The sequence below is a fragment of the Apus apus genome, chromosome 3 (assembly GCF_020740795.1).
Source record: "Apus apus isolate bApuApu2 chromosome 3, bApuApu2.pri.cur, whole genome shotgun sequence".
Lineage (NCBI taxonomy): Eukaryota > Metazoa > Chordata > Aves > Apodiformes > Apodidae > Apus > Apus apus.
The window spans coordinates 38,054,940-38,072,189 of NC_067284.1; the positions used below are offsets into that span (position 1 = coordinate 38,054,940).

General features: G+C 42.0%; 2 protein-coding genes across 12 annotated transcripts in view; both read right to left on the bottom strand.

Annotated features, from left to right (window-relative positions):
• Positions 1-2,485: 2,485 nt before the first annotated feature.
• Positions 2,486-8,495, bottom strand: HINT3 (histidine triad nucleotide binding protein 3). Its single transcript, XM_051613055.1, has 5 exons — positions 8,333-8,495; positions 7,497-7,614; positions 6,153-6,222; positions 5,236-5,362; positions 2,486-4,252 (listed from the first exon to the last, which is right to left on the bottom strand). Exons 1-5 carry the CDS (start codon positions 8,477-8,479, stop codon positions 4,205-4,207), a joined length of 510 nt encoding a protein of 169 aa, XP_051469015.1. The 5' UTR covers positions 8,480-8,495; the 3' UTR covers positions 2,486-4,204.
• A 2,317-nt stretch (positions 8,496-10,812) lies between these two features.
• The window catches only part of NCOA7 (nuclear receptor coactivator 7), a 91,326-nt gene continuing 84,888 nt past the window's right edge, over positions 10,813-17,250 (bottom strand). For 10 of the 11 annotated variants that reach the window (XM_051613013.1, XM_051613014.1, XM_051613018.1 and 7 more), the window contains 5 exons: positions 15,584-15,709; positions 14,953-15,105; positions 14,304-14,399; positions 13,858-13,931; positions 10,813-13,072 (listed from right to left, as the gene is read on the bottom strand). In XM_051613013.1, the coding sequence (XP_051468973.1) occupies positions 12,937-13,072; positions 13,858-13,931; positions 14,304-14,399; positions 14,953-15,105; positions 15,584-15,709 (585 nt within the window). In that variant the 3' untranslated portion in view covers positions 10,813-12,936. The remainder of the gene's footprint in view (positions 13,073-13,857; positions 13,932-14,303; positions 14,400-14,952; positions 15,106-15,583; positions 15,710-17,250) is intronic. The other variant, XM_051613020.1, reaches the window with a different exon arrangement.

A 17,250-nucleotide genomic window follows, 5' to 3' on the forward strand; every position in this document is an offset into this window, starting at 1 on the left:
CCCAGAGAGGTTGTGGAGTCTCCTTCACTGGAGACATTCAAAACCCACCTGGATGCGTTCTTGTGTGATGTGCTCTAGGTGACCCTGCTCTAGCAGGGGGGGTTGGACTAGATGATCTTTCGAGGTCCTTTCCAACCCCTAAGATTCTATGATTCTATGATTCTATGAATTTTGAAATCCAGTCAGTTCTGCAGCAGCATTAGTTCATAGCTTGCATGAAGCTGTATCAGGCTGTTAAAAGTGTCAGCAGCTGACTTAACAGGGTGGTAGTATCAGGAAAAATAATACATTACTAGACGTTGTACAAATAATACACTAAAAGATACAGTGTGTAGCCTGAGCACCCTAAACTCACACAAACTTACTGTCTCAGGTAGTTAAATGACAGCATGGTAGGCTTCCACTGCCATGTATGCAGTGAGTGTAGGGTGCTTATGTGGCCTCTGCTGCACTCTCTCCTGCTGCTGCTTCGTTTAAACATCACTCAAGTACATCTACAAGAGCTTTAAGTACACTTTTGATCAAAAGAAATAAAAGTAGAGTAAACCCTAATCAAATGGTCTTATCCACTTGGTAAGCTACTACAAAAAGCTTGCCCTGCTATATTTTGAAAAAAACCCCAAGGATTATTACAGAAAAGATTATATATAGAGGGATGGATTTTTTTTTTTTTAACAATTTGCCAAATTTGCTACCCGCCAGCTTTAGGTAAGCATGTTCTAAAGAGTGACTGATATCTTCCTGTGTGCCCATGCAGTGGATGTAAACACAAAAAAGCTGTTAAACTGGGCCAGCATACAAGCTGACAGATCCCATCTCCTGCTTCCAGCAATAGCCAGTATTTCAAAAGAAGTCTGAAAGGTAGATAATAGGTCAGTTTCCCCACTGGTACACTCCAGAATAAAAAAAATGTTGCATATCATTTTGAAATGACAGCAAGTGAGGTTTTAGGCAGCATTTTACTGTTTCCACCTTTGCCAAATTTCAAATGTGATTTTCATTGGTTTGCTTCTATTTTTAGGTTATTTACAACTCATACCTAAGAAAACTTCAGAATAGCTTGAGGAGCCATTACCTATTTAATCACATTGTAAATGCTGTCCTTTGTAAAACACAAACATTGTTTTTTTTTATTCTACATTTAACAGTCTATCTTTTTCATCCTCTTTTCAGAGGGGCCAGTGAGTATTCAGCATAAAAGTTTTATTCTCTGGGTTCCATTAGATCAGGAATTTATGTAGAACAATTGAGCAAAAGAGTACAAATAAAGCTTTGTAATGACTAAACCTGTAGTCAAAAAAAGCAGCTTTTCTCAGGACTGCTAATACTGGATCAAAGAACAGAGCCAGGGGCAGTGGCTAAGCAACTTTGCTTCTCCAGGCTCCTGGACAGTAAGAGTTGCTGAGTTAACTCTCCAATAATATTTTACTGATCCTTGCTCACTGCAAACTCCACAATTTTGGAAGTTTTAAAATTATGCTATAATGCAGCTGTACAAGAGGGTGACATATCTAATGGGCTCTGCCCACTGCATCTTCCAGGGGCTAGCCAGCAATTCTGAAACATATTCAAAGCACAAAGCATTAGGAAGGGCTTTTCCAAAAATGTTTTTAACCTAATTAAAAAAATTATCTGCTGAGTCTAAGAATGCTTGTCAATGCAAAAAGAAAATGGAACACAATTCTATGCTGAAAGATGATAATGAGGTACTAGTATTGATGTCAGTAATTAACATGGTGTTAGTTGTTAACTGAGCTGTTCTGAGGCAGGTCTGCTTGTGCCAGAGACAAGCTGAATTCCCCATCTTGCTCATCAGCAAAAGTTTGGAAGCTAGGTTATATCCTGACTTTTACCTTCCCAGTCTGACTGTCATCAGTGGGACCATTCTCAAATGTAAGATATGGAAGTTGACCTTTGTGTTTCTATGCACATTTGACAACATCCTGCGTCTGGCTTGGGATGGAGATAATTTTCTTCAGAGCAGCTCATGAGGTGTCAGGTTTTGGGTTTGTGACTGAAACAGCGTTGGTAATACACCAACTGCTCTGGCAATTGCTGAGCAGTGCTCGTGCAGCATCAAGGACTTCTTTTTTCCTGCTCTACCCCTCCAGTGGGCAAAAAGCTGGGAAGGGGCACAATCTGCACACCTGGCACAAAACAACCAGCAGGAATATTCCATGCAATATAATGCCATGCACGGCAATAAAAGCTGAGGAGAGGGTTGCTGGGTTTTTTTGGGAGGATGTGGGGAGTCAGCCATTGCTACTGGCCTGCTTGCGGGAGGTCATGAATATTTGCATTGCATACCATGGTTTTTTTAATTCCCCTTTCCTTATTAAACCGTCTCTGTCTTGAGCCATGACTTTTCTCACTTTTGCTCTTCCTATTCTCTCTCCCATCCTGTCAGCATTGGGGGTGAAGAGAGAGCAAAGGGCTACCCAGAGTCAACTCCTCCCATCAACTATTCCATTGCACTGGAAGACCATTTCATTATCAGCATTTATTCTGTTTATTAATCCTTTTGGACAATGGTCCATGTTGGTACTTTAAATATTAAATGTCACCATTAAGTATAGTCACATAAATTAATTACAAATCAGAACACACACACAGCATTAACTCTTAAAGGTCTTAATGTTCAGGTATTTCACAAAGCTAGGGGCCAGCTCAAACCTTCTCATATATTGCACAGAAGAGTCAAAGTTCAGTGGCTTTAACTCACATTCTTCCTAATGTTACAAATTAAAACCCTAAAGGGCTGCAAATGACACGTGAGCGCCCACTAATCAGAACAGCATGACATTAGGAACAAGGTCTTACGGAAAAGAGAGGTATAAACTCTGCTGGGTAGAAAACGTTCTTCAGAAGGGTGTGAACTTTCTGAAGTATTACTTACAGCCTACTGTAAGAATATTACAATATATTGTACCACTAAGGCAAGGGGTGCTGGACTAGTGGAAAGCTCTGAGAAGATTACGTTCAGGGAAGCTCACAGGTGCAACAGACCATGATCACCTCAGCTGCATGTAAATGCATCAGCCAAGGACACTTGATAATAGTTAGGCACCAAGAGGTACGCTCCATGAACAGAGAAAATCCACTCCATGTTTTCTGGAGTTTTAACTTTCCAAACGGTCTGCCTTAATATGGTAGCGAAAAACAGAGTGCTGGCATTACTGACTGGAGTCATACAGCAAAGGCAAATGTTCAGCAGGTTCCTTAAGTAACTTGACATGTTCCAATTTTGGGCCAAGTGCCTGCTATCCCAAATTCAAATCAGATTCCTATTATGCAAGCCTGCCACATACTCACTGCTCTGAAGACCTGTTTCTCCTATGACTTCATTTAGAAACCAAGTCTAGCCAAGGCATTAGTAATCTCCAAGGGTCTTCCAGTGAGAACAGTATCAGAACCATCTAAAAATATGGATTTTTTTCTACTGTCATGCAGAAGAGTGACATATTGAATCAGTGCCTCTAAACTCTTCACATTTTTTGTAAACATACATAAACTAATTTAAAATATTGTGCACATTAAAAAGGAAACAATCTTTAAGTCCAATGTACAGCCACTTACACATTTAAACTATATTCTATGTTATATAGCATTATCACATCTTGGGCACCTAATGTATTAACATTTACTATGTCTCTGTCATGCAAATTAGGTAATATATTCAAGTGGTTTAGCACCAGAAAGTTAGTAGTGTACTTTCAGCTAAGTATCTACTAATAACTAGGCATAAGTAACATATGTACAAACACAGATGGAAACTTAAATGTTTTAAATGCAGAACAATGCATATTTCAAATAAAAACTTGACTCCACAACAAATACTCTCTTTGGTACCACACACATGCTGTTCGAAGTAACTTACTGCCTTAGTTGCAATACATTCTGCTGCTATACCCAGCCTTTTGCCAGGAAAATTTCTCTGCATATGTATGTGTATTATGTATGTATATATACACAAATACAAAATTATAATTAAAAAACATCACGGTATTGTCAAAGAAGTACATGTACTCAAGTATCTAAATGGGAGAATCAGGCTGGCAGCTACAAATTCTGTCTGTATTTCCTCATAAGGAACTAAAGCTTTTTATATCCTGGTATATTATTGGCAACATCAAACTGTGCAACCTTAAATCAGAGTTCAAAGACAAAAAGCAAACTGGCTAGTGACACAAGGCAAAGAGTGATTTCAACTGACAGCATTTTCACTTTGCAGTCGTTCAATCAGTTGTTCAGCCTATGAAAGAGAGAAAGCAATGCATTAGCTACACCATGGACCTTCAGTTTACTGAAAATTCCATTTTAAAAGAACAAGTAACACTGACAGAGCATTTACTTTTCATATTTACAGAAAAAGCATACAACAGTAGCAGAATACAATGAATGAGTTAAACAGCAGACTCTTTTTCACAGTTTCCGTCAAACTCCCATTAGATGATCAGAAGAGGAAGCAGAACTAATGAAAGTCAGAGGATGTGTCAACGAATAAGTAACAGGTAAAGCAGTGGCTTTTAAAGACCTCAGAAGATAAAAGTGCTCAAAACAACCAAGCTGCGAGACTTGGAATTTTCTGGGAGATGCTCCAGAACAGCATGTTGAGGCCTCTCATCACCCAGCCAGCTGCACACCAGCCACATCTGTTGCTGAGGGACGGAGTGCATTCGTGCATGTGGTTCGTGTCATGAGATATACATCCTTTCTTTAGTTACAGCACTAAGCTCACACGTAACTTTTCTCATCATGTGGCTATATATGCATCTTGTGCATAACTGAGGCGGTCAAGTATTTTGTGTATGTAACAGCATCAGTCCACAGAGCCCTCAGAAAGGCTCAGGGCAGAAGGAAGTTTGCCAAAATTGTTCTAGCAGGCCAAGCTGGGCACAGAGAGATTAACACGGGCACTTCTGAATCAAATCAGTTTACTGTCAGCCTTTTTTTGCCAGTCCCACTGAAACACTCATAATTTGAACTAGTGCTTAGGGTTTTCTTAAGATCTCCAAAAGGAACCACATTAAAAGGTAAAAAGCTTAAGTTTGGCATGTTTTAAACATACACAGTAAAAATGCAATCAGCTACTTAGGGTAGCTGCAATCAATAATTAGAGTAATGATAAAAATAATTGTTCAAAGAATTTTGGACACAGTTAAAAAGTTAGCAATACATCTCATTTTCAGCTTGCAATTGAAAACCTACCAAAAAGCTCATCTGTGCTACACTTACCGTGATAAACCAGTAGGAATTGATTCTGTACACGAGTCTGGATAAGAATCCTAGCTGACTTTCTGGGGCTAGGACATGAAGATGCAAGTGGGATATTGAGCAGAAGGGAGGCCAGTGAAAACCCATTCTTCAGAAAAGAAAAACAAGTATAAGTGGCGATGCTAATTCAGGAACAGGGCGAACACTACAAGTTATTTAACATGATCAACTGAATTAACAACTCAATTTATCGCATTTTCTTTGTACACAAAGGCAGGAACAAAGAGATTACTGTTTCTTTCACTATGCTCTCAGGGAACCTTTTCAAAAGTCCATTAACCTCTTCTTTCACATCTCTTAAGATATATTTTGTTAAAAAGGGAGGTTTAAAAAATAAGTATGTATAAGATACTTTTTTTTTAAACCTTCTTTTTTAGTTTTCAGCTGGAAAGCCAACTCTCACTAGATGAAGGTAGTTTCTACCTGCTTTAAACGATGTTACAACTTACTTTGGCTATGAAAGGCAACAGCTTAAACTCAAGAGTGCAACAGAGATCAAATTAATGCAGGTATGACTGAAGCACAGTGCGGTGCCCTGCTTGAATAGGACAAAGTTTACCTGTCCTCTGAAATCCAGGATTTAGAGCATATTTTGAGAATGTAACTAAAGAGAAGCCTTTTAGATAAGTTGTTTGAAGTGCCCTCCCTATTCCAAGATGTGGTCAACTCATCTTAGAACTGGAATGGAAACTGTGCTGGAAATTAGTCAGAAAAAATAGTTTATATTCAATGCCAACGTATTCTACTTGAAAAGTCCTGTGATAAGTCAATGCAGACTTGAGTGTTTCAATAAATCATAATGCAGTTGTTGCGACCATCTCTAAAGCAGCATTCTGACAAGTAAAAAAACATAATAAAAACAGATTTCCATTACCTACCTTACATCATTCAAGTCACTAAAATTATTTCTCTGGAGGACAGCTTTTCCAACTTCCATCATTCTCTTCACTATTATATATAAATAAATTTCATTTAATGTTTAAGTAATATTTAACACATCTTACGTTATCAAGTCATTTAAAAAAGGTATTCTTCAGAATATTAACTTCAATAAACTGATTACACTGAGATCACAAACATGGGGTTTTCAAAATATAAACACTGTAACTACTCATAATCAAACAAAGATTGCAAAGACAGTGTTGTACAATGATTGACATGAAAATCACCCATGTTACCAATTTCCACATTAATGATGCTTTTCTAGGACCTTTGGCCAAAGCTACGTTGATACCACACCCTTATAAAAAATCTCAACACTAACTGGCCAGAATGATGATGTTTACACAAACTCCAGTTCTATATCTCTACACAGCTAGAGGACTTTGCCCTGCAGTCTTGTGCAGTATGGCACAAGTTAGCAAGTTTCAGAGACAGCACACAAACTTAAACTAAAAACTGTCAGTCCTACTAATTACTAGGACAAAGTTTAATTACTCTGTCACTAAGAAAAGAAGCAACCCTAATAGAAAAACTCAAGGCAAAAGTCTAAGGAATTGTGTTGAAGCCAAACACATACTGAAGTTGTTTCTGGAGGAATCTACCCTATGTTTTGAAGAGAAATACAGTCATGCAAGATTTGCAATATGCAACTATAACTCTTTTCTTGCATCACCTTGTATTTCCCTAAGGTGGAATGTCTTAATGCCATGTGGCTATAATTTATTCTGTTACTCAACACACTTAGTTAGGCATTTCTTGTGAAACAAATTCCAGGGCAAGAAAAAAAACAACCCAAATGCCCACCAACAATAAATCATAGCTTCAATATTTTAGAATATTTAGAATAATAAAATGCTCTTCTCTCCCTCCCTTTTTTCCTTATTTTAAAACATACATTTTATAAAATTCTTCTATAATTTTTTGTATAATTTAAAATTGCATATGTATCTAAGAAAATGCAATGAAGCTGCATGTAAACACTTTCAAAATAAAGCTGCAGCTCCAATAAAGTGCAAAGGCATCTATACACCATGCAAACAAAAGAGATTTCATGCACTAGTGCAATGTTTTTCTAGAACTGCACCCAAAAAAGTGCTATTCTGGAATAGCAGATGGAAGCTCCCTGGAAGGGCAAGTCCACGCCTACACCCACTCACATCATTTATTTCCATGTTTACGTTCACATCCAAACGGTGCTCAGAGGTGTAATTTACTTAACAACACGCGATTTAAGGCTGTGCAAAACTATTTTCCTTTAGGTTAAACACACGCAGCCTTACCTATAGGTACGTGTTCCTTCTTCAGCGTTTTGCAGTTCCCCATGTGCTCCACCGGCACCACCAGGTAGTGGTGGGGGGCATTAGGTCTGATATCTCTAAAGCAAACAAGGTCTTCATACTAAAAAAAGCACACAAAGGTATGACATTGATTAGGACGAGGATACTGACAAGGAGTAGGCAACAAAGTCTATGCTCTCCAGTATGAATGCGGTACTTGATCTCATATCTTAAAGATTTCTGGAGCCAGCCTACAAGAAGGCTTGCAAGCACGATTTCTGTCCGCAGCTGACCTTCCGCAGGCAGGATTCCTCCGTGTCTGCTGCAAAGCCCGCAGCTGTGGTGCCAGGACACAGAGGTATTTCCTCTCTGCTCGAGGCTTCGCTCCTGCCTCCCTGCAAGAGCTGAGCACCCTTGAGGACCCCGGGACCCTTGAGGACCCCGGGACCCTTGAGGCCGACAGGCCTACCCGGGCTGGCAGCCCACGAGAGGAAGGCAGGGCGGGCTGGCACCAGGCAGCGGGCACCACCGACACACACGGGATCCTCCACTCTCAGACTGACCCCCTGGGCCCATTCCTGCTCTCCCGGAGCCCTGCGGGCCGGGCACCGGGCCGGCCAGCCGCACCAGCACGGCGGCAGCCACGCTTCGGCTCTGCGATACAAACGCCCAGCGAACAAGAAGGACCCGCCCAGGCCAGCAACAGCGCGGAGCCGGCCCGACCCGCCACCGCGGGACAGAGGAGCAGGGCGGCGGCCGCAGGGCGGAAGCGGCCGCGGAAGCTCCGCGGCAGGACGCCGGAGGAGGCCGCCCCCGCCCCCGCGGCGCCCGTCACGCACCTGGCAGGGCAGCAGCGCCGTGCCCGGCTCCTCCCGGCGGGCGATCCTGCAGAACACGCACTTGCCATCGTAGCCGCCACCGGCGTCGTTCCCGGCTTCTCTCCCCTCGGCGGCGCCGGCTGCCCCGGCCGCGGCCTCCCCCGCCATGGCCGCGCCCCCTCACCCTCCGCCCCGCGCGCCCCCTCCCGGCCCCGCGCCCCCTGCGCCAACCGCGCCGCGACCGGCGCCCGGGACCCGCCCCCCCTCCCGCAGCCCCCGCCCCCCCCCTCCCGCAGCCCCCGCCCCCCCCCCCCGCAGCCCCCGCCCCCCTCCCGCAGGCCCCGCCCCCCCCTCCCGCAGCCGCCGCCCCCCCCTCCCGCAGCCCCCGCCCCCCCCTCCCGCAGCCCCCGCCCCCCCTCCCGCAGCCCCCGCCGTGCGTCCGGTGGCGCCTCGGGCCCGCGGCCCGGCGGGAGGGGCCGTGCCCCGGTACTCAGCGCTCAAGCAGCGTGCTCGGTTCCGGGCCCCTGACTGCGCTACAAAAAGGGGCTGGAGCGTGTGCGGAGAAGAGGCACCAAGGTGGTGAAGGGCGTGGAGAACGAGTCCTGTGAGGAAGATGTGTGGGAACTGGGGTGGTTTAGTCTGGAGAAAGGGCTGAGGGGAGACCTGGCTCTCCACAGCTCCCTGGAAGCAGGGTGTGGGGAGGGGGCGGTCAGTCTCTCCTCCCTGGAAACAGCGGGACAAGAGGAAATGGCCTCAGGTTGTGCCGGGATTGGTTTAGGTTGGAGAATAGGAAACATTTCTTCACCAAAAGGGTGAGGCACTGAAACAGGCTGCCCAGGGAAGTGGTTCAGCCACCATTCCTGGGGGAATTTAAAAGACATGTAGATGTTTTAAGGGTAGGGTTTAGTGGTGGACTTGGCAGCGTTCTGGGTTAACAGTTGGACTTGATAATCTCAAAGGTCGTTTCCGACCAAAATGATTGTATGATTAGATTTACCCCTGACATGGAGAGGCTCTTCTAAGAGGGTAAAACACTGAATTCCCTCAGTGCTTTGAAACAGACTTCAAGCCGCAGGCTGAATCACAGCCCTGAAGTATCAATATAAGTAGATGAAGTCTCCTCAACATCAGCTTTCACTAAAAAAAAAAAAAAAAAAAGCAAAAAAAAAAGCCCAAACTGGGAATAAAATTAAGTGAATGCATTCTGAGCTCATTCAATTCACAGAATCATAGAATGGTTTGGGTTGGAAGGGACCTTCAAAAGTCTCTAGTCCAATCCCCCTGTATGGACATCTTCAACTCGATCAGGCTGCTCAGAGCCCCATGCATCCCAATCTTGAATGTTTCCACGGATGGGGCATCTACCACCTCTCTGGGCAACGTTCCAGTGTTTCACTGACCACAGAATTCATGTTGCTTGTGCAGCCCAAATGGCACAAAGTACTTGTCCCACAGACAAGTGGTCATAAAGTTTAAAGAGGTACCAAGAAAATTCTGAACAATGTTTTTCAAAAATGCATTTGTTTCAGAGCATGCAAGCTGTGCTTGTACAAGCAGGACACAGCTATTCCACCTGAAGAAGCTAATTTGTCAGCAAGTGATGAGCTGCAGAGCACGAGGCAATCAGTTTCCAATGATTGTATCTTGCTCCTTCTCTCTGCTACAAACAGGCAGTGAAATTTACACACACAGACTATTCTGGAAGTAACGGGGTTTTACTTTGCCCCAAAGCCAGTTTTGTACAACACATCCAGTGCAAAGACTGCACTGAAACCAGCACAAAATTGAACATCTGCACTTACCTGGGTACTTAGAAGCCTTATTGTCTTGCAAGAACAAGCTTCTGTTCTCCCTCAGAGAAAAATTACTAGTGACCACAATTTTCCTCTTCCTTGAACAAAATTCTTACCACCGTTTGACTCAAAGCAAGGTTCACAGAGAACATACTTGTCCCATTTCATGCTTTATCGTAGTTTCCTTTTTAATAACACCACCTCTATATAGCCTAAAACCTGTAAAAGCCAAGAACCAACTACTTTTTAAGGCACTGTGTGCCTTTGTCTTGCTTGGACAGAAAGAAAAATACAGGAAATCTTTAGCAACACAAAAGGGGTGCATACAAAAATTATGTAGACTAACTTTTGACTTCTGGGAACAGGTTAGACGAAAATGATGAGGGAATACATGTCATTCACTATAGCTGAGAGTAGAACTGGAATTACGAAGTTAACTGTTGAACTCTACTGGTGTTTCTTAGCCCTTTGTCACAGTCCGTCTTTGAGTGAACTTAAACTGCTCTATTTTAGGACATGCCATACCACACACAAAAGGAACAATCCTCAGAACCTCCCATCTCCTAGCCATGTTTCTAAAATGTGATATTGCTGGAATTATCTTTTTGAAGGGAGGTGTAGGTATTTGGAACCATAACCTTTAACTTAAGCAGCATCCTTTCATCTTTAAAATGTACCAAAAATATGCTAATAAAACAGCTGTAACAGTTTTCTGAATGCATAAATTCCTTTATTGAAAATATTGTGATATCACTGCCATTACATATATTCAATATTCATAGTTTCAAGGGTCACAGAATTTTGATGGAACAACACTGGTTTGAATATAGACCATAGATATGCTCTGACAAGGATAATATAATGGAGTAAGTTGTAGGTAGCAATAGTGAAATGCATGTAAAATGTTGAACTTGGCTGGTTTGGGTTTGTTTCTTTTTTTCAACTATTAAGTGGTCAGCTACCATTTAAAAGAGGAAACATTAGACATTCCTGGTATCTTCAAAGCTTTATGCTGTTAGCAACTTCCAAAATCTTTTACAGCATTACCAGTAAGAACTTTACTTATGGCTGTAGTAGACCACATAGGAGGGAAGTGTGAAAAGCTCACGTGCAGCGTGTTACAGGCTTACTGTATATTGGTTTTTAGACTGTGACATTTCTGTGTAGGATCAAGATTTAGTAATGCTTGTGAAAGAAAACCATTTGGCTCTTTTTTTTTGTTTTTAATAATCTATTCAAAAAGGGCAGAGTGGTAACTAAGTTGAGTTGTATTACTCAGTTAATAATATTCCAAAATTAGACGGTACTGTTTTAATGCATGGAAACACACTACCATTTCTGAAAACTGCCTTTCTCAGGACAATTACACGTTCAAGTCTAAGGACAGGACAGTGTCGTGATATTGGTTGGGTCTAGATTGTGTAAACAAAACCATAGCTTAATAGGAAAGCAGAAATCTTTAGCAAACAGTGAAGATGGCCACTCCTCTGCCACATTTACTACCATTTTCATTTTGTAACATGGAGTCTTTTATCTTCAGTACTGAAGGAGGGGAGGGGGGAGATATATTTGATTATTTAATTAAAAACAAAGAATAATATTTAGTTGTGTGATGAATCCTAAACCAACCTGTTGATTCAAGTCTTTTTCAGGAAGGAAACCATATGTATAATTACTAACAAAACAGGTGTTACACCAACATGATTTGGCCTGTTAGGGAAATCACATTCTTTTCTAAATCTCAATTGTACTTTATCCTTAACAAAGCAGTTATTCTTCAATTTGTAGAGAAGTGTAGCCACAGTGGGTGGCTTATTTTGAATCATTTGGTGGTGATACAGAAAAACAATAATATCTTAGAAATGTCCTTTGTAAACATTCAAATAATACTAGGGCAGATGCTCAGAGCATGCTGTCCCAATTCTCTTGGCTGCAACAGAGCTGATACAGTCTACACCAGGTGGCAGTTTGCCCACTGTCTCCATACACTGCCAAAATAATTACCTATTAACGGGGATGTGGCAGCTGAGTTAATAAGAAGCACTATCCACCTTCTCCCTCATCTCAGGAAAAAAACAAAACAAAACCAGAATTATGCACTCAAGTGTTTCTGCCAGAATACAAACCCTCTAATTTGGGTAAAATGAAACCCAAATCCCATTTACAAAATAAAGATATAAAAATTAACTTCAGAAATCAAATAAATTGATTCAGAATAAATGCCAATGTGCAAGAAACCTACCTGAATAGTAATTATTTCTCAAATTGAGATTTGAAACTTTAAAAGAAAAAACTCATAGCTTCAAAAGAAAAAACACATTTACAAAAAAAAAATAATCTGCTATACAATAACAATAAATAAGAAGATTTAAAAAACATGTTCCCTTAAGTGCTGTGTACACCTATTTCTGATTCTTTTCCATGGCAAACAGTATGTTGTAGATTTTGGTAAAGTAACTTTATTTTTGGTTAGCATTTGTACACTGAACATAAATACACATGGAATGTACTAGATAGTTACCGTTTTCCCACAGGATCTTTTTCACAGTTACAGAAAAAGTTTTCAACTTATACACCATGAATGTTTTCATAAGCATCGTATCTTTAATGGAGGAGTCTTGGAGGAGGAAGTAAAAAAACACTTCAGACCGATCTCTTACTGCCTCTCAAAACCAGCTCTGCTTTCTCTTGGGTTGGTTGGTTGGGTTTTTTTGTGCAGTCATGCTCCGGTACAAACTTGAGGAAGAAGCGTGTAACGTTCTGAGGCAGCCTGCACCTTCTGGTTAGCTTTTAAAGTGCCCAATGGATCCAGACCTTAAGGCAGTCAGTATTTCATTCAAATGTCCATACTTCTACATCTTGTATTATGAAATCTTCTTTCTTAGATAAGATGTCATTATTGAAGGTGCTGCAGGAGTTGCTTCGCCCGTGATACAAATCTGCATCTAACCACAAGCCAAACCGGCCACTAAAAAAGAAATAGACAACGATTCTCAGATCACATATAAGAGTAACAATACTGGAATCTGCAGAAACAACCAGAGGAGTGGTACAGGGGAATCTAGGTAATTCTGAGGAGCTCTCAGACACCATGTGAAGAGCTCAGTCCTGGCAAAGCGCTTGCCAAGGAGCTCGCAGGGCAGTCCTCTCGCTTCTGTTTGCGCCAGCAAGCAGGGCAGAGCACAGAACTGAGTGTGCACCCATGGCCCCCCTGCCGTTCGGCTGTTCACACCACTGGCTGTGACTGACACCAGGGCGCAGACATCAGGGTCCCTTCCTTGGATGTTTGGATGTGGACACAGCCCTTTCTGGTTGAGGAGTGCTTATACATTCCCGATGCAAACCATGCCCAAATGTCCCATGGTGCAGCCTGCAGTCAGCTTCAGTTAGTCGCCTTAGCCCTTGGATTCACACCCACTGACCTGTGAAATCTAGGACCTGATTGAGGACTGTCTGTATCCTTGCTCTGTGTAGCAACAGAATAATGACAATTTAGTAGGGACCACGTGAGAAACCTTAGAAGCTGATGGCAAAACTGCCACTAGAGATTATCTTCTAGTGGCAAACCTCTTCAGCAATGAGACGTGTATCTACCTAAAACATCTAAAAAAATCAGATTGCTGAGGTATCTGCCCTAAACAGTTTACTAAAAGTTCAGCCATTTTACTGATTAGTTTTTCTTGCAACTACCTTTGTCCCCGTTCTCATGAAAAAACAAATAGCTACATTATTTTAAAACAAACATTCACTCACCCTCCGCCTCCAAGCTCCAGAGAGCTGGTGTCTCCATTGATGAAGTAGGTGTTCTCTCCACTCCATTTGAATACCTGTGGAGGAGGAAAAAATAATAATAATAAAAAATATTTGGATTGCAAGGATTCTTACACTCTAAAACTACTGGGGACCTGCTCTTAGGAGGTATTTTTGGCATGGTCTTTTTTTTTTTTTTTTTTTCCTCGAAGTGGGAGGAGGAAGAGGTAGTAGGTAGAAAGTAAAGGAACATTATATATTTAAAACTATGAACAAGGCACACTAATCCTTTTCAAAATTCTGCTTGCACGTCTAAATCAACAGGCATTCTGCTAAAAAGGAACAATGTTTTTAATATTGAAAAATACATAAGACATGAAACATTAAGGGATGCTTCAGTAGCACTTTTATCTCTTGTTTTTTACTTGAGAAAGCGAACACCAACTTACCTTGAAATGTGGACTAAATGTGTAGAGGAATGTTTCACCAGTGCCATAGTAATGGTCACTAAACCTGAAGGGATGTGTAGCATACGCTCCAAATATCTGTCAGAACAAAATGATCAAACTACTTTTGAGGACAGTGCAAAATTCAAGAGAAAAAACCCTCAAACATTTCAAAATACTTTCTAGAGAACAACTGAGCTGGTGTTTCATGTTAGAAAAAAACCAACTACTAAAGTACATCAGACAAACAAGTACTCCTGTAAATCTTCTGTGTCCTGCAAGGTAAAAGCTAGATGACAACAATGGCAACATGAATGCTGACTCCAGGAGCTACTGAAGTACCAGACCTCCACAGAGGCATTATTTGTGACAGCTCATTAACTGAGATACCTGAGATAAGGAAGATACTTCCATGTGCACTGTTAAAAGGAGCACTCACTGCAATTCAGAAGCTGGGGGAGGATATATTTCTACTAGTGCTGATGTCCTACACTGCCTGTAAGCTTGGTTCAGGCAGCAGAAAATACAAAAGAAAACACCAGTGTCTTATTTTGGTGTGATGTCACTTCACAGTATAACTAGCACTTCATAATGATCACTTTATAAAAAGTTGTTCTTTCAGCTCAACCCCCGCAGAACAAGCACTCCTTACCTGGTTGTCCATATCCTTGATGACAAGGAGAACTGGACTGTCAAGAGATGCTGATTTACGGTACAGGGTCTTCAGGCTAGTCCCGTGCTCCAGGGTACTGTACGCAAGCTGCCACGGATATCCCTGCACTCGTGCGGGCAAGCACCTGGCAAGCTGGGCAGTCAACATGGGAAATGGTTACATATTCAGCAGGTTGGGTCACAAGTGGTGTCCCAGACTAATTTCTTTCTGCATGGGGCTTCTGAGCCAAAAAATGATTGTCAAAGGAGTGGCTGACACCAGCAGTTTAACATATGCCACATGCATGTGGCATTGTACTCTGAGACCAGCTGCTTGCAGTCACACTTCCTGTGAAAGAGATTTCAAAACTGGCACTGCCTCTCCGTGCACTGAAAGAGTTGCCAGTCCTCAAAATCACAACTCAAACTTCAGAGTTGCAAAACACAAAAATAAGCTTCCAGGTGAGCCAACGCTGCAGCAAACAGGACCTTGCTCAAGGACATTCCAATATACCAAGTACTTTCCAAACTCTTAAAAAGCATTGCTATTGCCTCCAGAAGGCAGAATGTCCCACAGTCTGCAGAGACAGCACCACAGCTAACAAGTAAGCTTGAGGTTTTTCTAGCCATACCTGTTCTATGTGCATATTCTCCAGAAGAGCACTGTGATGCTTTAGGACAGGCAAAGTATCATCTTCTTCTTCTTCATAGTAACTGCAAACGCTCTTCCGTCGTTTTGCTTCTTCTACAGTAATGATCTAAGGCAAGAGAACAAATGTCTGACTTAAAGCATAACTCTCATGCTGTCAATCCTCTGTTGAAGCAAATTCATTTAAAACAACATACTCCTCAACTGTTACACTGTGTGGAGCAAACCCACCATATGGTTGTATCAAGCACAGCCAGCCTTAACCAAATGGGGAAAATCTTAACTGGCAAACCGTCTTTGAGACAGTATGACCAGAATTTTTTTCATGATCTGGTGGCCTCCCACAGCTATAGAGTCCTTTGGGATTAATAAACATTGAAATAACAAGGTGACATTGTGTGGTCAGTCTCAGACCTACTTGGTTCCAAGTCAGAAGGCTAAACTACCTACTTTTTCTGAGGCACACTACACATAGCTGAAATAGATGTCTTGTGGGAGTCTAAATGAGTAGGACACAGAAGCTTCTTTGTCTTCTCTAGTGCAGTTAGTTGAGTACATTAATTATCTTCTCAGGTGTTAATGCACAAGAATATAAACAAGTTTAAAATTTCACTTCTCCTTTTTATTAAAACAGCAGCTTTTTCCCAGTTTTCTTTACTCACTCAAGACATGGTTTTGTGTATACAAACTGAGAAAGAGAGAATACAGCAAAGTAGTAAAAATGTAAATCAACTTGAACATGTATTTCAAAGTTCTGGCTTATAGAAAAGATACTGAGTAAGATTTTGGCATTCAGTTTATGTAAGTTCTTTGAAATACTCGTTCTGAGAGTCAAGGTCTTCACAAAATACATTCTTAGTTGAAAATGATCAAATAGCTCTTTGGAAACTTCTATTTAGTAGTGCTTTGTAATATTTTAAAAGGCGAGACCATATATTTTTTCTATCATCAGCTTTGAGTTTAAATACTTATAACACAAAACACAGACTTCTCTCCAGCAACTACAGGTGAGCCACACTACCTTTTCCCATAAAGCTGGAAACAAAATGAGAATATTTTGTTGTCCATATGCTTAATGCTTGTCTACAAAAGGATACAGCAGCCTACAAGGTCCTGAAAGAGGGGACAAACTTGAAATGCCGTGCAGCATGGGAAGCAAGCAGAAGCCCAAACATGGTGCAGGGTAGGACCTCCCAGGCTGGCAGCACCCACAGTGCCCAGAGGTCACCACAGAGGGAAGGACACTGGTCTCAGCTCCCAGTGAGCTGCTGCTGGGGTGCTTGACCTCCTGGCTGGCAAAGAGCATCATCTAGCACAACTGGAAAGCTGCTAACCCCTCAATGCAGCTCGAGGAGCTTAGTGAGCAACAGGAGCCTTGGCTTTGGCAGCAGGGCTTTAACTAGGGCTCAGTGCCACCATGGCAAACAGGAATCAACAGCAAGAGCTCGAGTCTGGACTGATGAGAAGAAAAAAAAGGGGGAAGCAAGGAGGCCTAACTACAAAACCATAAGGAAACCTTCAAGTGCCTTTCTTCCATGAACATATCACAACAGGCGTCTTATCTTGGAACAGGAACCTGTAGATATGGCTGCAGGGCACACCACAGCATTGCCCCACACCTTCCTGCAGACGTGACTCCCAAACCACTCC

Bases quoted from the DNA above. Each gene is read 5' to 3' on its own strand.
- HINT3 (XM_051613055.1), bottom strand. From the start codon at position 8,479: ATGGCGGGGGAGGCCGCGGCCGGGGCAGCCGGCGCCGCCGAGGGGAGA. The intron at 5,363-6,152 runs GTAGGTAATGGA...TCTTTTCTGAAG, and splicing joins AGTGACTTGAATGATGTAAG to AATGGGTTTTCACTGGCCTC. The intron at 4,253-5,235 runs GTAAGTGTAGCA...TCTCTTTCATAG, and splicing joins ATTCCTACTGGTTTATCACG to GCTGAACAACTGATTGAACG.